The 21,698-nt window shown below is 38.0% G+C and overlaps 2 protein-coding genes across 11 annotated transcripts in view; one reads left to right on the forward strand and one right to left on the reverse strand.

Moving 5' to 3' along the window:
* The window catches only part of NR5A2 (nuclear receptor subfamily 5 group A member 2), a 90,596-nt gene extending 70,559 nt beyond the window's left edge, over positions 1-20,037 (forward strand). For all 4 annotated transcript variants that reach the window (XM_080601759.1, XM_080601758.1, XM_080601760.1 and 1 more), the window contains exon 8: positions 16,737-20,037. In XM_080601759.1, coding sequence (XP_080457885.1) covers positions 16,737-16,984 — 248 coding nt within the window. In that variant the 3' untranslated portion in view covers positions 16,985-20,037. The remainder of the gene's footprint in view (positions 1-16,736) is intronic.
* Positions 1-21,698, reverse strand: part of LOC308198766 (uncharacterized protein) — a 60,718-nt gene that overhangs the window by 14,143 nt on the left and 24,877 nt on the right. Inside the window, exons 7-10 of one of the 7 annotated variants that reach the window (XM_080601762.1) lie at positions 8,349-11,226; positions 5,135-5,243; positions 4,259-4,294; positions 3,562-3,759 (exon numbers count right to left, since the gene is read on the reverse strand). In XM_080601762.1, the coding sequence (XP_080457888.1) occupies positions 3,562-3,759; positions 4,259-4,294; positions 5,135-5,243; positions 8,349-8,437 (432 nt within the window). In that variant the 5' untranslated portion in view covers positions 8,438-11,226. Of the gene's footprint in view, positions 1-3,561; positions 4,295-4,342; positions 6,780-6,799; positions 11,227-21,698 lie in introns of those variants that run through there. The other 6 variants (XR_013954186.1, XR_013954187.1, XR_013954188.1 and 3 more) reach the window with 6 other exon arrangements.

A 21,698-nucleotide genomic window follows, 5' to 3' on the forward strand; every position in this document is an offset into this window, starting at 1 on the left:
CTGGGCTGTACATATTTTCACTTCCACAGCTTTTGCTGAGGTTTTAATTTGGGGTACGATCTATGCAGATCAAAAAATAAGTGTATAATAAGCATCAACTGGGCATTAAATAACAAGGGATATTGATTAAATGTTGGCAGTATTTATGATGCTTAAGGGCACACAAACAAAAAGAGCAACAGAAAGAAATGAAGGAGTCAGTGAGGCAGGAGGTCTTATCAGGCCAAAATGGCCTGAAGTAGGAAACAGGGAACAAAGGTCTAGAATTAGACAATAAAGAATTAACGCAGGATTATTATAGACCCATAGATATGATACAGATATAAAGGAATAACCTAACAAATTTTGGCATATTTGAATCTTTTTTGCTGCCTGCCTAGTAATTGCACAATACTTTCAACAACTATGGATCTGCCTTTTACACTTCCTGGTTAAAGAGTCTACACCAGGTCATCAAAGCACAGTCCAGTAAACATGTGAACTCACTAAGAAAAGGAATTAGCCAAAAATCAACCTGCCCACCCACCCCGAAATAATTCCAATATTTTAGTATCCAAAAAACTCACAGAAAACAATAATTTTCCTTCATGTAGCACCCTCAGTGCAGGATGTGAGGTAGGTGCTATGAATGTGAAGCGAGGAGTAACGCATGGCAAGGCCTCCCTTGACAAGCCAATATAAGTCCACAACGAAGCACTTACCTAGGGACAGACTGGTCATCACGGAGGTGTTTTCTTACTTGCTGTGACAGACAGTACTCAAGTCTTGAAGACTGTCTTAAGTCTTCAGAGAGCACTGAAGTCCTATTCAAAATAGTTGCTCTAGCAGTTTTTACTTTTGATAGTTTATAAATATACAAATATTTTTATCCTCGATTTTATACATATATTATTGATATCACATACGTATACTTGGGCTGCTATAAGGTGGTTTTATTAAATCCATTGGCAGTTTTGTTATGTTCATTCACACTGTTACCCAAGTGTACTTTTAAGACCGCACCTGATGACCAGTAAGAGAACAGTTGAGGGGTTCTGTACAATTAACATTCAGCCAGGGCTTTCAGGCTTCTCCACATTACATCTGAATTTAAACAAATATGTACTGCACACTTGTCAAGTCCAGGCTCATATCTCAACTCTAACTACAGTAAGCATCTGAGGATAATACTGGCAAAGAAACATTTCCTAAATTTTATGTAATCATTTGGAATTCAGAAAGGATCGATTAGTATTCGGAAGATGTGGCTGTTCAATATTTATGCCACTGAGAGTTGGCAGAAGCAAATAATGGTACATAAAGCTGATGCTTGTCTTAATTAAATGCAGTATAATGGGTGTTGAGGTTTTTTTCCCTTTAGCAAAGAGAACAGTTTAGCAGTGACCAGATATAACTCATTCTGAAGTTCAGAGTTTAAAACTAATCAATATGTATTTATAACAAGGGAGGGACTGAATATAATTTGTTAGCTGAAAGCTGAATAATAGATAAAGATAAGATTTATTTAAGGACATTTATTCCATGTACTAGTGTCTGACAAAATATTTGCCCCCCTTTGATTCTTGACTATTTTTTGCTGTACTAAAAGATTTCAAATAGAAGACTTTTTGGAATGAATTCCCAGCCACAGATAGGCTGGGAATGACACCAGAGAACATAAAATGAGACCTCTAACTAGGAGGATCCTTTCACTATGACAAACTTGTTGTTCAGACTATTAATAGTAACGTTTCCTAATTTTCTGATTCAGAATCCTTAACGGCAGGTGGAATTTTAATACATCTATACTCCTTTAAAATAAGCAGTCTAAATAGATGAGGATCGGTAGGTGTTGACTGGCAGAGGATGGCAGAGGGATGCGAAGCACAATCCCAACACACCTACAGCCCAGAGTCACCTGTCTTAAATGTCACAACAAAAAGTTTTGCAAGGGGATATGAAGAAAGTAGTTAAAGAGAGCTGGGGAGAGCTCCTATTAAGCATGAGTCAGAGTGGAGAAAACAGAAAGCACGTGGTCTGGAAAACTGGTGAACAGATGATGGAGATGGCATTGCGGGCAATTCAGAGGCAGGAGGTGACCTTGTGACACTGAATGGTTGATGATAGGTAGTGAAGGAACAGCTATAGGACCTTGAAAGTGAACACAATTCATGTCTGATATAGCAGAGAAAAGGGAGGATGCAAAAAAAAACCAGCATATTAATGAGCTCGTAAGGGTGTCTTGGCAGTGGTGTACGCCAAGGTCAAAGGAAGAAATTCTGTGGTAACTGAGATGTGATTATGATGAGGCCACATGATATTTGTTAAAAGTTTAATTCAGCAGACAATGGCTGCTGTGACCATTCCATGGAAGTCAACGTAAGAACATATTTGCAGGATCATTGTATTAATTTGGGATTAATTATATTAGAAGTAGTCCAATTTCAAGGTGAAGATCACTGTTTTTTGGAAGAACCCATCTATAGATATAATATGGAGGCTCCCTTTCTTGAAATCAAGGTGACCACTTCTTTAAAGTATTATGATACAACTCAATCAAAAGTTACAAACTTGATGTACAAATTGCCAGATCTATGGCTGGCATTGGCAGAAGGATGAAGGAGGTAATGATGATGATCGTATGGGTTCTTTCTTATCCCCACATCAGTAAATTTCATAGGCAAGATGATTAAATTCATCATGAGTCTCCCAATTTCACAGTTTTTACAAATTTCCCTCAATCTGCTGCGTTTGAACTTGATTATTTATATAGCCCCTCACTGCTGCATGTCCTGCCTTGCCTATGGAAACTAGGTATAACTTTCTCATTAGAGATTATGTGGGTCAGGAGAAGAGTTAAATAGCCAGTCTGATTGTGAAACATTTAACTCTTCTCTGGCTCTCAGGCAAAGCAGCCAAGGTTCTCCACTCTGCTGCTAGAAGAGCTGATCCACTTTTCTACTTCAATCCTCTGGGAAAGAAAATGTATGAATATGGACAAGAAAATCATTTTAGGACCATCTCATAAGGGACTTTTCCTGTAAGGGAGCCAGCATTGCTCAATACAGAAATGAACCCTCTTGTCTCTGTTTTTGACTCCATTACAGACTATGGAGCTTTGAAGTCTTTCATATATCTGTTCCTCTATCTGGTAAATGAAAAGAATAGTTATCTTTGTAAAAAGTGGTGAAATCCAGAGTATTAAAGATACTCTGTAAGGTACAAACAAATTGAAACATCATTGTTTAAATATCTATAGATACCATTTAAATATCTACAGATACCAAAACAAAGACCATAGTTAAACGAATCTGATTTAAAATACCTGGAATGCATTTTGAGTAAATTTGATCTTTTTCTTTGTTAATAATTCAACATGACAGGAGTTCCTTGCTGTATTTTCACGCTGGTGTCTAAAACTTTGCAAAAACTGTGAGAATTCATCTTTTAAGAGATTTTTAGAAGCAAATTGTAGCATTGTGTGCAACATGCAGGACAGAGTGGATTTGCTTTTGCCCTGTTCTTTTATATCTGTGGGATTTTTGAACTCTTTATAGAGAAACAAAAGCAAAGACATCTTACCTTCACTTTATCTATCAAAACCTGTAGCAAAGCCAAACAATTAAAAAGCAGTCCTTGAAAGTTCTTAGAGATGCTAAATGATGATGTATGGAGCAAAGACTTTGACAAACATTCCTTTGCTCCTGAAAACGCTTTTTCACTGAGCTGACAGGTTTTAGTCCAGCCTCCCATGCAGGTTCCATACATTGTGCAGACAGTCTGAAAGAAATCAGGAGAGTGTCTATATTACAGATATGTTTCTTGATGAAACTTCCAATCATTTATTTTTGTGAATAAAATACAGATTATATATATATAATATACTATTATATAGAGAGATTAGAAATATAGATATATAATATATAATATGTATTGAATTCACAAAAAATATATAAGTAAATATACATATATATACTGGGGTTATATGTTATAGTTAAGAATTAAACCACTATTTTTAATAAATAAGTATTCATTCATCTCCACCCTGGATGTCAGTCATAAATGATTAAATTCTTGTAGAATTCCAGAGATTGCCTCCTGTTTCATGGCTGATGAAGTTTCTTAGATAAACTTCACTAAATTATAGAGAAAAATTAATAAACACTGTTGATTTGTCCTGACTTTGTTTCACAAAATGCAACGAATGTTGCAAATTCAAGTAACTGTTGAATATAATAGTATCATTTGAGGCATGAATTTGATCCAATCTGATCATCACCGGTTTATGTTGTCTGCTTGTCTGACAGCTGCAAACCTTGAAAAAAAAAAAAAAAAGACATTAACCATCTTCAGCAAGTACATTTTCTTTTTTTTCTTTTTTTTTTTTTTCTAAAATGCGTATTTTGGAAGGTTTTGAAATAACAATAGGATTAGATGCTTGAGAGAAAATTAGGTCATATATTTGATAGATACACATCTCACAAGTAATTAGAAACACGGGTATCAAGCAGTATTTGTATTCTGTACTGCTGCCTTTGTATGCAGACAGTGGGGATTTCAGAATAACGTGGTGCACTCTGCACTTTTTCACTCTCTAATATGTATATAGAATATTAGTAAGAATGGATTTAAAATAGTTCAGGGTGGGAATCACCTTCAAATTACTCACATTTACATTTGTCTCTGCTTTGAAAATACTTTTAGAATTTCTGTCCCATTTTTAATATACATAGTAGATGTTCAAGGTGCAAGTTTGAGTGTATTTCATATGTAACAAAGGAAGTCTGGGATTATAGAGGGTTTGTTTTTTTCTTTGCTGCTATTGGTAGCAGTGTTTAACATCAGTGGCTGCTTTTGTTAGGCAAGTTTCCCAGTGTAATTTGGGAATAAATGGTTACATATAAAGATATAAATAAATCAGTGAATATACCTAATCTTGAAGCCAGTCAGACCACCCTATATTTTTAATTTGGGCATACACTTAAATGCTTCACTGAGAGAGGAACATGCTAAAGGAAGGCAATGGCTAAATTCACTTCACAGCTGCTATAACATATTACTTATTACATAATTTTAATACAAGAATGTACAGACTACAAACTAGGACCTGCTCCTCACTCATTTTTACTTGAAAACACACTGCAGAGGCTCCTACCTGAAAGTCTATGTGTGTGACTGTCAGCCATGCACTGGAGACACACCGCAGACATAGGCCACATTCCCCTCTCTCTCTTATCCCTCTGATGCTTGTGCCAGCTTGGACACTGAAAGAGAAAAGAAAGCAATGGCTGTCTCTAAGGGAGCAAAAATAGAGGGGTGAAATACTGCAAAGAAACGCTGAAAAGAAGTAGCAGGAGAAATAAATAGGAAAAGGCCAGGGGAAAGAAGGAATTGCAAGAGTGATGGGAGAGGAGTGGTGGAGAAGAGGATACCTGTGCACAGCAGGAACCAAGAGCAGGAGGTAAAAATGAGGGACAGCAGCAACTGGACCAGAGAAACAGAACGGGGGGTTGGAGATAGGAGAGGGGTCAAGAGAACGGGGAAAAGTACAGGAAGGAAAGAGAAACCACGGAACTGTGATCAAAGCCAAGTGAGAGATGGAGAGGGAGGAAATAGAGGCAAACAGGAAAGAAACAATGAAAGAAAATTCAGAAACAAACTTAACGGCTCAGCCTTGAACACAGCTGTGATCACGAACTGGGAGACGGAACGGGACTGTGCAGAAACACTCGTTCCCAAGCTTATGGCTTGGAGCACGTCCCACTGACTTCTGCTGGCAGGAAAGGGGTGGGGAGCGAAAATTGCAGCTCCTCAGGCCCTGGCAAAGCTGCTACTAAGGCTGGATGAACTTTGTAGAGCGGAGGTTCCCTGTACTGCTCTGGGTCTTTGCAGAGCTACTGGGCATGGGGCAAATTGAAATAGATACTTAAGCCCCAAAACAGCCCAGGTGGCTTGCAAAGGTTTAGTCCGCACATGACCATCCTCCTAAAGACATTTTAAGAGTTCACTTTATAAGATTAGTCAAGGATTAATAAGGAAAATCCTACATTTAGAGTTCTCCCCAGCTGATGCATATTATAAACATTTTGCACAACACCTCTGCTTGCCAGGTGAAGGAAAGTGTCATCTCAAGAGGGAGGTAGATTTCAGCATCAGAACAGGAAATTACACTACAACAGCATCTTTCCTCTCTCCCAGCACCAAAAATTGTGAGAGAGATCCGTGAACTGGTCATGATGAGACAAGATGCTATCTGATCTTTCACTGGGGAAAGCCCATAGCCGAGGCAGAATAAATGACACGGACTGTTCTTCAAGCCCAGACTGAGACAGGCTGAGTGCGTGGTAGCTTGAGAAAGTTGTTTCCTTTTGTCTAAGTCCATCTCTTCTGGAAGACCTTTGGCTTTAGAGAACGGACACCAGCAAGGTTGAAACGGATGGGTATCAGACTTTCATCCCCTAAAGCAGTGCTGGAAAACAACACTGTGCACTGAAAATATTCTTTCAGAGAGGAACATTGCCAAGAGGCTACTGGGGAAGCAGTGTCCTTTAAACTTCCCACTGTGCTCCAGCTGGCCAGCTAACTCCTACCTGTGGTTCTTCTTCCCTTTCTGTTTTGAGAGAGGGAAATAAGACCCTCACAATTAATTAAAACCACAGATAAATACCAGAGATGAGCCAGGGAATAAAGAGGGAACAGAGCAATTAAGAACATTCCTGCTAAAACCTCACTAGGCATACTGTAAAATTTTGAAATTACTGTTCCCCTCAAAAACATGGCAGAGAGAAGCGGACACTTAAAAGAGCTTTCAATTACTTACGTGCCGTTGGCACCTTTTCAGGATGCTGTGGAGCTGGAAATGGCTGTGGTAAACTTATTTTCTCTGCATTTGCCTTTCTTGACAAAACAGCTCCAATATTTTGATCTCAAGAATAATCAGCTCTTTTGCGTTTCCTTTTCAACTAACTGCAGACTTTTGCTGTTAAAAATTAATGACTTCTCTTCTTTTTTTTTTTTTAAACATAAACCTTCTGTGCTCTTTCCTGAAGAGGGAAGAAAGAGGAAAAAAAAAAAAAAAAGACTTTTTCCTACAACTTTTACCTATTAATCTAAATTGCATTCCAACCACTCTTTCGCCCTTCTTTTGCGGTAGCACACAAAACGAAATCCACCCCAGCAAAACAACCTGGCCTGCGGAAACCATTATTCTGAAGATGAAACATTGTGTTGTGTCCTTTACCACTATTACGGGCAGTCAGTCTGTTAGAACATATTGGGCGATTATAGGCTAGTCTTTTCAGAGAAAGCCATGGGTTTCAAGTTAGCAGTAACCATCTATCAATTCTTGAGATTATGCCATGATTTACTGTCACAGCATCATGTATTCTCTGATTTTCTGCCTCCTATGAAACATTGTGCTTTCCTTTTCTATTGATGTATCAACTATAATAGTTACAAGCAGCTACAGAAAAATCAATAGCAAACTTTCATTACTGAGCACATAAAGAGTACCATGCTGTGAGAGCACCTAGCTGTTAAATAGTCACCAGCAGTAAGGTGCACTATAAATGTCTGTTATTTTGGTCTAAATGAAGAATGTCTGAATTTGAAACATCAAATATCTAGTATTTTTGACACCACTGAATTCTATGTCAAGTTTTTCCAGTACGTGATTTTTTATCCAGGTGTCAAGCTTGATTTGTCTTTTCTGTGCTGGGATCTCTATTTTAAAAAAAAAAAAAAAAAAAAAAAAAAAAGAAGCCAACCTAGGAAATGAATATCAAAGTATTGCTGGGCTGCGCTTCACTGCAAGATCATTAGGTTTGGTTAGACAGAAATGTTAAGAATTGTGTTAATCTTCATTGAACTAGACTACATCAAGTAAACTGACTTAGATTAAGGTGAACAGACCAATAATCTCTGCGTTAATCATACAGATAAAGTAGAGGTGAAAAAGGTACTCCAGTAAGATGGCAGACTCAGAGGTGCTCCTCGGACTGTGCACTAGGAAAAGCTTTTCAATACAGAGTTTGGAAAAAAATAGTGTAATTTTTGGTTTAAATATGTTTGTTTGCCTGTGGGAAGACATTAACTTCCAATTAGCAAATGTAAACCAAGAATGCCAAGAACAAAAGTAAACGTGCGAGCACATTGCTCCCAACATGTTCAGGCTGTTTGGCATCCTCCAGCATGGAGATCCTGCAGGGCAGGCGGGCAGGCTCTGCTGCAGGAGTCCGTGATTACCTTGGCACTTGGTGACTGTGGTAATTTACAGCTATGAATGCACTGTTTGTTGCTGAATACCTTAGAATTTGAAAGCCTTTGCATTGCCACGAAACTAAAAGTTGAGGATGCACATGTGTACTTACATGAATTGTGTCCCGCCCAATGTATAGCCGTTGTCTGTCACGGACACAAGGTTAGAGGAAAGCCAGGTTTCTTCGCCTGGACATAACATTCAGGAAGATTAACCTTTAAAGTAAGAAATCCAAATTAGTACTACAAAAATTGCAGAAGCAGCTCATATAACTTTTACTATAAAATGAAAAATAAACAAGTTTCATTCCAAATGGCAATTCAGTTCTGTCCACCAAAAAAATACCTACAGATGGGGAAACACCCTGCTTCAAAGAGCACATCTAGGCAAGCACACAGGCTGTGTGGTCAGGCCTGGTAATAATCTGATGACTGCCACTTGCAAATATACAACAGGACTGAGCTCATCCGTGCTTTTCATCTAAGCCTGAAAGTTTTTTGTCAATACTAGTTTGATACAGAATTGAAACAGCATCTCGGACAAAACAGCTTCAATGTACCCTCAATGGTCTTGTGAGCTGTTTGCAGTTATGTTTACAAGGTAAATAGCTGTAAATGTCAACAGTGAAGTCTAGCTCTTCTGAATAGTAAAATTCAAACATTTGGCTAATGGGAGTCATTTCTACTGCAGCTATGCTGTAGTGCTTTCAGCACTGAGCAATTAAATGAATAACCCTTTGCTTTATATTGTTTCAACAAAAGTATATTAAAAACAGTTCTTTCAGCAATTTCCACTTCCCACATCTTACACGGGCATAAGTGATCGTCTTTTTCATGTTCTTTCTAGATTAGAATCTGCTTCCACTAACGCAACATAGTTCAGTGAAAAAAACATGTTCAGTTCCAAGCTAGTGCAAATATTGGCACATAAAGCTAGTGAAATCATGTCTTAAAAAAATATCTAAATAGAGAAAAAATATATTTTTAAAAATCAACACATCCATAAATGATGATTGGCCGATTGTATCACACTGAGCCTTCTCTCAAAATAAGGCAGAGGACTTAAAATTCTAAATTATTTGATGATAACACTGACAGTCATGGTACAGTATTGCACCCCTTTGAGCAGCACATCACTAAAACACCTTTGCTTAGCTATATTTCCTTCTTTCAGAGACAGTATATTGTAATAATCTTTGCTCCTGTGGGACTTTGGATGTAAACAGAAAGAAAAGTGCAAAGAAAATTCACCAAGTAATAAAAAAGTGGTATGAAGTTCTGCTCTTATCCATAAACCACTATAACAATATAATTGGCTGGTCTAATATTTTTAACCAAGTTCAAAAAAGTTTGAAATATAATAATTAAATGCAAATACAGTCCTGATCCCAAAGACCAGAAGAATGCCTTTAAGCTAGTATTTATAACAAGAACTATTCGACTGAGCTGTCTTGTAAATTTTATCATACCTGAGGCAGTTTTCCTCAGTCGATTAGCTGGAAAGCTGAATATATCCTGAGGCAAACCAGACATCTAGTACAGGCTAAATTCAACTACTGGAGCTTAAATTTGGCTTAATATATCCCCACTTGGATCTGCCTGTTTAATTCTCTTTCATATGATAACGTTGGTTTATTCATAGTCTGGACTTGCCACCTGAACAAACTGTACCTCATATCTTATTCTAATGGAATAAGAAAACTTTGCAAAAACCACAAAAGTTCCTGACTGAAAATCAAATGCAAATTTGGGATTAAAAACTGTTTTGTAAAGTGACTACAAGATTAGTACAGAGAGATTTTTCCCCTAAGGAGCACTGCTTTTTATGATCATGCATTTTTTATACTCTGCAGAGACAGATGGGCTTTATAAAAGGATACAGCCTGCTACTCAAAAGGGTTTCAGTGGCAGCTGTACTTCTGTGTTTTAACCTCAGCAGAAATTTATATAGGATATTTTTCCAGAAAATATTTATATTTCTTGGTTTAGGACTATGTCACCCCTTGGTGCAGTTCCAGTGACAGCAGTAGAAATACCTCTGAGATTAACCTGGTCCATTATTTCTATTTTAAACAGTACTTGAGTAGAAGGAGAAGGATAGAGAGGGAAAGGATAGCTAGCATCCAAACTCCTCATGAGAGCAAAGCTAAATATAAATCCAATAATTCAGAAAAGTTGCAAAGGTCTGAGCAAAAGCAAAGCAAGTATTTTCTAGAAGGAAGTGAATTTCTAAAATTTTCATTCCCTTTTTTCCGAACATTTAGCTGCTTCTCATCCAAATAATAGACTGTTCGCTGCTCCTCTCCATTATACAGCACTGCCTATTATCGCAAGCTGCATAGAACACCCTTTCTGCCTCAGTTCATAACTTCAAGGATTTTGCATGATGTCCGTATCACCATTCCCAGGAACTTCATAAATATTTATGATATTTTAAACTATTCACACCCTACAAATTGTAGACACTGGCAGCCAATTCCTTTAAAACACCGACAATCCTGTATTGTTCATGTGTTATGGAAGATTAAAATGATGTTTCAGAAATTAACTAGGCAAACCACGTGGTTCATTAAATTTCCTGTTTATTCTTATTTTGTTAACTCTTTTATCATAAGTTTAATTTTCTATTTTTATCAAATGTGATACTTCTTTTCTGGTAACAGTGTGATAAAAACTAATGCTAGGGCTGTGGATCTGCCTGCATGTAAACATGTACATATTGAGGCCAGCTGATACCGTGATAATTACCATACTAGTTTTCTTATCTGTGCTTATTCCAACAGAATATTTAGAAGACAAACATTTCTAGCCCAGGCATATACTACGGACCTGGGACTTGGTGAGGAGTTAGGAAAAATGAGTTTTAACTCACGTTCTTTCTCAGTTTATCTGTGAGATCTTCCATAAATCACTTCTGCCACAGCTTATTGACATGTACCTGCATACAAATACAATCATGGCTCCACAGGACAGTTGTTTCAGAACTTGTCCCTGGAAAAGAGAGACTTGGGTCGAGTCATTTTTTCTAGGACTGATCTGTGGTCACCAGATCAAATGCACAAAGAATCCTGGAAGCAGGAACCTGAAACCCATGTCAGCCCAGGCAGGTTCCCTCTCCACCCGCTGGCAATGTATAGCTTTCCTTAACCAGCTCTCCCAACTGGCTCTCCACAGCCCGAGCTGTTCCTGCACCCGGCCCTGCTTTTCCCTCACAAGTCTCAGGGAGAAGCACCGGACTTTGCATTTACAGGTGCAGCTGGGGCTGTGGACTTTGGCTCTGGACTTGTGAGCAGCTTTCCTTCCAAAAGAGGCCTGGCAGGACCCCGCTTTATTGTGTTTCAATGACCACCCTATCACATTTGCCTCATTTGAAAGGTATAAGGATGTTGGCTCCTGTGGTGCCAGGATAAGAAGCGGGTGGACATTTTGTTTGTTTGTTTAACTTTCAAGTCAGTAAACTCTCAGCCTGAGCTGTCGAAAGTCAAGCTGTTTTATTTTCTCAAGTGATGACTCAGTAATTACACCAGTAATAAAGATTTGAGAGACCAAATTAGGCTTCGCCCTTTGTCTTCACTGGGACTGCAAGAACAGAAAAAAACTGAAGTTTAGTAAAATAATTTCTCGGTTGTACAAGAAGAGGAATTCAGCTTCATAACCCCTAGCTCCCTTTCCATTGTAGGGCTAACAGTGGCAAAAGCAATTATAAAATTGTTAAAAAAAGTAAATAACACAGTTCTTAGTAGAGGTCAGGAGCTGATATTCTCAGTAAGAATCTGTCATTTTACAACCTTTTTGGCGTAGAAAAATATGCTTCAATATTTTAAAAACACTAGAAAGAAGCCTGCCACTATAAAACACCACAAAAATATGTTGTAGTTGAGTTCTGAGTTGCTCTGAAACAAAGGTCCTCCAAGACCGAATGCTGAGGGGATGGATTGAGATTCGGACTGAGAATTACAGCTGCTTCTCTCGGGAGCATCTTATTCTTGCTTTGGAAATGCATATCATTTTGCCCAACACTTATGCATGAATGAAATACATTGCTAGAGAATAATTTAATCAATATTTTCAAAACAATGTGCCCATTATCTGACGTTACCTTCAACTGAAGGTGAAAATTACTTTATGACCCTAATAAAGTCAGAGATCAGTCGTTACACTGTTACAGCTTAACTGGTGCCAGAGAAAGAATCCTTTAGAAGACGAGAAAAGTTTTCTATGTATTCAATATGGACTTGTGCATCTTACAAAAACAAAAGTGACTGCTGCTGTTATAATGGGAAGGTTTCTCAAGTTTTGGGAAGCGCTGACGATAGCACCTTACAACTGATTAACAAGTACATCTATCAAAATGTGTTTCCTGTGCCTTTTAAATAAATAATATTCAGTACAACCACACTCTAATAGCATTGAGGGGAATTTTGCAGTAACGACCTCATCTTTACCATAAATCTTCCATCTCTGTAGCATTTTGCCTGTGAAGGAGGCATAGATACAGCACGGCGTACACCCATGGCAGATGTGCTACGCCGGGCTGCTTTTGTTACCATTAGTTCCCGTGAAAGAGAACTGTTGGCAATTTTCAGAGACTGGCAGGTTACCAACCATAACTCTTCCTGCCTTCCAAGATTTCTTTATCACATGGCAAAATCTACCTACAAAATCTCCAGTCCAGCTGGAAAAAACAGACAAACAGACATCTCAGCAAGCGAGCCTGAAACCACTTGCCCCACCACTTGAGTTTAGAAGCCATCCTATTTTACCTGTGCCCCTTTGACTGCCATTCCTAAGAGCTGCCAGGCATTGGGGGCTGTTGGCTTTTAATAAAATCCTACATATTGCTTGCAGAGCTGAGGCTCGCACACCCATTCAGGGAGATAAAACTTGACCTTGGGCTAATATCGAGTCTTACTGCCTGGAACACACGTTTTTCCAGCCTTACGGAAGTGAGGAACTTCTACCCACAGAGAAGCCAAAACATAACCTAATTTCATCCTTGCAGTACCAGGACTGGCAAAGGTGCAAAATCCACAGAGGAAACTGAACTATCTGTGTGTGCACCTGTTCATCGCTTTACATGGAAAGGGTGTCTGATAAAAGATGCGTGCAGTAAAATATAACCAGCTTTCTTTGGGAAATATTTACGCTGCAGTTACTATTTTTCTAAGCAGTTACTATTTTTCAGATTTAAATCTCTCATTCTCTTTCATTTTGCTTTTTGAAATTCCCAGACCAAGGGAATCTCTCTACAGATTAATGCACCACCAAATTTTCAGTATTTCATGTTTGGAATATGAGAGGGAGAAAATCTCTCTGAAACCTAAATATTTTCCCCCTCTAAAGACCAGACCCATTTTTGGGAAAAAATATGCAAAAGTGTTCTCCTCAGGCTGAATGTTATATGCAGTTTCAGCTTAAAGCACAGCTTTATAGCAGATGTATAAAACAATCAAAATTTGGGGATTTGTGGGAATACTAGCAGATCTTTACTGTGAGTGCAGAGCAGATCCTGACACACTATAATACTGTTTTTGTCTTAATCGTCAAAAGTAAGCTATAGAGGACAAAAAATTCTTTGTTTGACAGAAAAGCAATTGCTATTTCTTGTAAAACATATAATATATTCCAGAAGACCTAAGGGTTTACTTTCCAATAAGGATAGAAAAAGATGTGTGCCCCACTGTGAGCTCGCAGTAAGGCTGTTTCATGTAAAAAGTTGGTAATTAGTCCCTGAGTGAATAAAGTAGAAGAGATAAGAGACCTATACTTACTGTAAGCAACACAAAACACTTTTTCTAGCTGCTAGGATTTAAAGGGTGTGTGGGTGGGAGGAGGGGGGACCTATTCCTACTCATTTAACTTACAAGTGTCTAAGCCCTGGAAAATTATTTCTTACATTAAGCTTAAACGTGTACTTCAAATTGTTACTAACCGACGTAAAGATTGATGAGAGACATGGCAAGTCTAAAAAGCAGACAGGAATGAAAAATTGTATGAAAGCACAAGAGACTGTTGTGTTGTACATCGGTAGCAGATTTCATGCTCATTGTACATCACTGACTTCAGCAGAGTTACCCCAGCATTACCTGGTGTTTCACCAACCTACAGTGTTAGCATTCAAAGGATCCTTATAGAAAAGGAAACACTTGGAAAACTAAACCACGTACCTATGGCCAAATTCATCTAATAAATGTCAGGAACAAAAACAAACCCAAAGCACAACAAAACATCTACAGGAAAAAAACATATAACTAACGTTATCCAACACTAGCTGATAGGGACAAAGTGCCAGAAGAGAAAACTGTGCAGCATTCCTTGCTGTACCTGCAGAGCTCAGCGCTACTAGAAGTAATGTAATATTCACAGTGCTCTTATATTTTTCCTTTGTTGCTATTCATCTGTATTAGAGTTCGGCCACCATTTTTGATTCTCTCTCAAAAATAACTACCTAATTTATATTGCAATTATGTGCTTGGCAAACCTCTTCTTTAAAAAGATAAAAAAATATCACGAGAGCTTGAGACATGTCTATGGAGCTTTACATAGCGCTCTCTGGTCTGCACAGACCCTTAGACTTCTCTCTTTGTATTCAGCCTGTCTGTATTCACTTTACTACAGCATTTATTGTTAACATACATGAGATGAGAGCACTTTGGATAAACGAGTTTGAGTAGCTCAGGGACCAGGCATGGCAGCTTTGAAATTTCCAGTTCTCCTCACTCTGGATACTGAAAATTTCAGATGATTCTTGTTGGATAGTCATCGTCATTTAAGTACTGCTAGTGAGTTCCTTAAGGCCAGCTAGCAAAATTCAGGCAGAGGTCATGTCCTGGTTCCCAAGCAAGCAGCACAAATCCAGAGAGCCACTTGCTTCATTTCCACAATGAAAGTGGGACAGGAAAGAGGCAGACAGTAACGATCACGGCAGGAAACGCTCACCCCAGCCCATACAAGAGCAACCCTGAAGGGCAGCCAGCGGCCAGCACAGCACGCTGCAGAGGCTCCTGCTCAAAGCCTGGAGGCTGTGCATGCTACCCTGCTCTGCCATTGGGATCCTTGGCATCCCTCCTGTTCTCTTGTCCTGAGGAAAATGTTTGCCTCCTTCAGCTACGTCCCTCATATTCCAGCACACAGTTACTTGCAGGAACCAACACTGGTCTATTTAAAGCACATCTAGGAAAAGGTGCAGTTAGACCCAATTTACATAGCCTCCCAGGCCACTGTTGGACTGGGGGACCAGTGCACGCTTCCCTTTATTTTACAAAGGAAAACACTCATTTCCCCTCCAATTAAAGGCTGGGATTTACAATGAACCAAATTCTGCCGAATTCCCCATCTCCCTTGATCAAACATCCATAAACTGGCAGATTTGTCTTTATTCAAAGTGAATTAACAGAGTACTTGTGCTCAGTATTGCTGCTCTCTAGCCTTACAAGAAACTGTATTAGAGTACTCTACTGATGGTATAGATGATCAAACCTCAACAAGAACAAATTCTCCCAGCAAGAGCACTTTGATCACTTCACCCTTTCTGCATTATAGCAACAGTCTAATTTGCAAGCTTTGGAATAACTCCTGTATTTTTCAGACATGTCAAAAGATGCCATCAGAATTAGTTTTATGAAGGGAATCAAGTAGTAAGGAGTTCATATATTGGCGTTTATCTCTGACTGCCATTTCCAGTGCTTGAACTTCCTGTATATGAAGAAGATAATCAAACAGAGGCAGAATGAGCAAACCCTGCCTGCCTACTGATCTAAGTGCCCCTGTTGTCCAATATCAAAGAAAATTAGCGTGTTGGATTTCAGAAAGCATAGTCAGGTTAAAGGGCACCATTCTTATCTGATATTCCACCCAAAGGACAATGATTTCATTTTATAAAGATCATTAGTCAGTGAAATATATATTTTAGAGAGTTTCTAGTAGGGAAGATTATTTTGGCAGTCACTGGAGTGTACCAGATGGTTCATTAACATAGGCTAGACAAGTCAAAGGCTTTCAGAATCATTTAGAAAATGTCAAACAGAAACAAGAACCCTGTCACTTTTTATTAGAATTAACTACATCATACCCTGGACACAGATTTCACCTTGGGTCAGAAAAATTAATACAGAATTATATGAATTGTGTAACATACTAGGTTAAAGATAGGGCTTCCTCTTGGGACTCATTTGCTAGCAATATATTATGGTCTTCTACTTTAGGAATCCTCAACCTTTCTTTTTGTAAGATATGAAAAGAGCTGACCTTGCTCAGACTCCATTGGTGTCTAATTGATTTGAGGTATATGCAGAATTTCAACAAGACATTCCGCTAAAGCTCTTTTGTGATCATTTTCCCAGGAAAGTTGGCAAAAGGGTTCACTGAATATTCAGCAGCTTCTAAAGTATGCTTTTGTCAGGAGGAAAAAAAATACATCCATTTAGTGAAACACTGCCTTAGTAAACAAGAATTAAAATGCAACTCAATTTTTCTACTTTTTTTTTCTAATTATCGTTCAGACGTCAAAAACCTAGAGAACTTCCAGCTTGTGGAAGGTGTTCAGGAACAAGTGAATGCTGCTCTGCTGGACTACACAATGTGTAATTACCCACAGCAAACTGACAAATTTGGGCAGCTTCTCCTGCGACTACCAGAAATCCGGGCCATCAGTATGCAGGCTGAAGAATACCTCTACTACAAACACCTGAACGGGGATGTTCCGTGTAATAACCTTCTCATTGAGATGCTGCATGCAAAAAGAGCATAAATTATACCCATTAGAGCTTCTGCTTTCAAAGAAAAAGATATACTCTGAACTGCTCCGAGCAACACTAATTAAAACGTGGTTTTAAGACTTTGAAAAATGGTATAATAATCAAATACTAATAGTAAATAAGTGATGTATCAGGGTATTTGTATTGCAAACTGTGAATCATATGCTACACATCCCCAAAGGAATATCTACAGGACTTTAGACTGGAGTGAAGCGAACTTAACAAGTGGATACTGTCACCAATGTCAACATGAAAAAGGACAGAATGATTCTTGTATATTTAACTCTGCTGATTGCCAATATGAAGAAATCTAGGGAAAAAAAAAACTGATCTGTATTATCAAGCTAAGGTAGTGGGGAATTTGAGTGCACTAAATTCCTTCATTGTATAGCAGGACTTCTAAAACAGTTGTAATAGATGCAAAGCTGCATCCACAGCATCTTCTACCATCCTTCCAAGGACCCAACACTTACTTCTTCTGTGATAAATGATGTGGCATCCGTTCAACAATCTGTAAGAGAGAGCTGGCACAGGCCACATGCAATGTAGTATGGCCACCACATGCTATGAGGCCAGTTTTGACTGTCTCTCAGGCATGCAAATAGCTAATATGAAGAGTGTTATCAAGTGAGCTTGGCATTCTTACTGTGTTCTGAAGTTTGTTTTGTCACGTGTTCATGTTGTTAAATCAGGCAGTATCCCTCTTCTACTACTGTTATTGGCTAGCAACTAAATATCAAAGATAAACATGTCAAAAATACTAGCCAAATCAGCTATACACTTTACTAGTGCAGTGGCTAAAATATGGATCTGCTATATATTCATGGCCATTTTCAAATAAAGGAAACTCAGATATTTTAAGCACCACCAATTACAGCTTTTTTGACAAAAAGTCCTTTCTAAGACACTGAATACCGATGTTAAAACAAAAAAAAAAAAAGAAAAAAAAAGAACTAAAATGCATTTAGCAATGCAAGAATAGACAAGTAAATTGTTTGAGCTGATGATACCACAGAGCTTATTAAAAAATGGTCTTTAAAAATTGCCAGTAATTAAGATACCGACTCAAACATCCAGTATCTAATGAAACTTGGTGTTGGTTTTTTTGTGTTTCTTTTTTTTTTTTTTGGAAGTTAGGTAATACACATCTTTTACGCAAAGAAAGAAGAGTGATACTGCTATGTCTATGTAGGCCAAAGTCTGCTGCAGAACAAATATTAGAGAAGAACAAACAATTCTCTCTCTGTCCAAATGAAGATATCAGTATTAACATGTAGTGCCACAGTTATAAGTCTTGCCTTATTTCATTATCCTTAAAGGTAACTGTGCAGGTGTGGATCAACATACATTTAAAATAAAGTATTAATCTCTAACATTAACAAAAACATAGTGTTTACATTCTTTAGGTCCTGTGGGAAAAAACTGTGACAAAATTGCAAAGCAGTGATTTCCTTAATATTGCTTTCAAATTGGTAATTATTTTACCAGTACTTAATTACTGTATGTCGTGAGACACTAAAATCAATAGGGGGTGATTTCAGTTTGACTTTAATTTTTGAGATTATCGGCTGTACAATCACTTGTAGAAACTGTATAAAATCCTAATCCTCTGATTTTTTTTTCATGAAGATTGCTGGCTTTTGAATAGTTTATTTATATTGTATATGATAGTTTCCACTGTAGACAATTACGATGCTAATTTATTGTTCTTTGGTTTCATCTTTATATAAGATATAGCCAGAATGAAGAAGCCAAATATATGTGTTTACTGTAGCATGTCTTCAAGTTAGTGGAACATAGTTCAGGGACACACAAGGGTCTTCACAAATTAAAATCATTTACTTGATTAAATGTCTGTAAATCTTCATAATCCTAACTGTAGTTTATTTAAATCTATTGTAAATTATGTGAGTTGTAGCTTTTTCTGTTTCATGTGAACTTGAAAAGGTGCATTCTCTTAATTTTTTCCAAACATTCATACATTGTATACCAAAGACTTTAGTTATTACATCTGCATTAGTACAAAACGTTATTTTAATCTCCTGTATTAATCAGCTATAATATTCTGTCCACGCATAGGGTACAAACACAGCAAAGCCTAATGTCTGCAACTCCTAGATGCCTGCCTTGTACCACAGAACACATGCACTGTCATACTGACCAAAAGCAAACCGAATACACCTCTCATAGTCATCCTACACAACAGGCATGGCAGCACTATCTAAATAACAGCATTCTTCCTCAGACAAACTAAATTAACCGAAAGTAAGATGCAGGTGGCAATTGACAGTGACTGTGACATACTTATACCCACATGTATAGTGGGTATAATGATGAGTGCAGTCGTTCCTTCACTTTTTAAAAGAAAAACAAAACATATTTCAAGTGTTCATATTCTGTGTTTTCTTTTCTTTTTTTCTTATTGAAATGCTACAGCGAATCTCACTGAATATTAAAGAAAAAAGGACAAAAAATGTTGCTAACCATATTCACAGCACCATTATCTATATACATGACGAAATAATTAAAATAGGGATGTAACAGAAAAGTAGAATTTTTCATACAGTTTAATAGAAACAATTGCTAGTAAACTAACATGTATTTGCCCATATCTGTGGTTCCAAGAATCCCACTAGATTGCCCAAAGTTTGCAAACAAAAAAAAAAAAGAAAAGAAAAACACCCTCATGTTAATTGTTAACTACTTTGTAACCAGACATTTACTTCTGACTGCCTTATCGATTACAGGACATATCAGTAAAAGCAGACTAAAATTCAAAGGTTTTGGCTTTGGCTGGTTTATTATAGTTGTTCTGTGTTTGTAAACAGACAATCTGTAAAGTCTGACTGTTTGTATTACAGATGTTCTGCAGCTGCCTTGGATTTAAATCCATGCAACTTTTAGAATGTGCAGTGATTTACTTGTTGAAGTTCTCTTACTGTATCGGTGAAATACATATTGTCACGTCAGTTCTTGCCAGGAGTTTCTCATCACCAATGGATTTTTTTTTCCAGTATTCCAATAAATATTGATATGCCCATGCTGACTACTTTTAGGTTGTCTTTATGCTAACATCGTTCCACTGAAACAAAGCACTGGTCAAAGATCCGTTTCTCAGAAGAACAGAGTAAAATATAAGAGACACGAGAGCTCCTAAGAAATCTGATGCAGAGAGGATGATACAAATGTGGAGAGCTGCACCTTCAAAAGCTCAGACAGTGATGGTGAAATTGCGTAGTCTCAAGCAAAATAAACCCTGCTAAACAGATCAGAAAAGCTGAGTGTCTAGTCAAAAAGGAACTTATCAGTTGAAAAAAAATGATAATAATGCATTTCATCTCATTCTGCACACTTAACTTTCACTTTAAACGTCGTTCATAAAGGGTTAAGCAGCCAAAGAATTGGAGGGGGAAAATGACAGAACAAAAGAAAATCAGGTAACAGGATCCAGCAGAGCTCAGGATAACCTCTTAGCAATGTAAATACACCACAGGGCCAGGGGCTACTCCAGAGCTTCCAACACAACTGCCAGAGGAGGCTGCCAAGGAGGCAGATGTTACAGCTACTAGAGAAAAATATTCTCCTGAAGTTGCCCTCTGGCTCCTCTGATTGCCATTTCGAGAGCAGGAGGTGAAGTGGTCCAAGAGCTTGTCAGCAGCGCCCTACTGTTCTGAGATCAAGTCCACCACTTCCCCTAAACTGTCTGGTAGCTGAAAAGGGGCTGCTCTGCATGGTGCCAAATGTTAATGGTTCAAGGGGAAGAAACAAGTCTATAATTAGTTATTTACAAATACTGTGCTTGAATGAAACAGAGCTGTGTTGGTATTGCAATAAAAACAGAATAAAACAGATAAGATAATTTTAACATTTAGGAATCTTAACTGAAAATCATATCACATAATATCCAGGGGAAATTTCAGGGTTCAAATTTTCCCTGAGGATAACTAAAATATATGTAATTTGGGGTGATATATTTAGTATATACATTCCAGATTTAAATTATGAGGGGATTTATTTTTAACTGCATTTGATACTGGTTCTGGAACAATCTCCTCTATGTTTTTATTGGAAACATGGAAAGAGTGAGTTCAATGTAACACAGGTCGTCAGTACAATACTTAGCGATCCTGACAATTTCCTGGAATACTGAATAACACTTTTTATTAACCCCTAATATGAAACCTTAGTCTAGGTACATAATGAAGCTTCTAATGACATTGCTACCTCCTCCGGTACAGTTGCTGTTACTTCCCAGGGAAGCTGTGTGGAGGTGTATCTGCTGTACCCTGGAGCTAGGAGTGGCAGACAGAGCATTAAACTAACAGCAATCCAAGAAAGTTGGAGATACATTTTTAGGGGCAGCAGATCTCACAGCTATATAACCCTGTGATGCTGGCACGAGCCCAAATATTTCTGTGCAGGTCCAGCAGTCTCAGTTGCATATAAGCCTTTTGAGGAAAGATTCATCTTCTAAGGGCAGTTTGCCAACAATATGAAAAAACTTTCTAAATGATAAAGGCAGAAGAGGGCTTGACCCACAGCTGGAGCAGACAGACATTCCTACCACGATGTGAGCAGACCTAACCTGAAGAGGGCATTGCTAGAAGATACTTTACTTATTAGTTATAGCCTGGTCCAGCCCACATCAACGGGACAAGACAAGGCTTCCCTCCATTAAACATTTTCCAAACCTCTTATTTTTTCTCT

Source organism: Anser brachyrhynchus (genome assembly GCF_964034855.1).
Source record: "Anser brachyrhynchus genome assembly, chromosome: 8".
NCBI lineage: Eukaryota > Metazoa > Chordata > Aves > Anseriformes > Anatidae > Anser > Anser brachyrhynchus.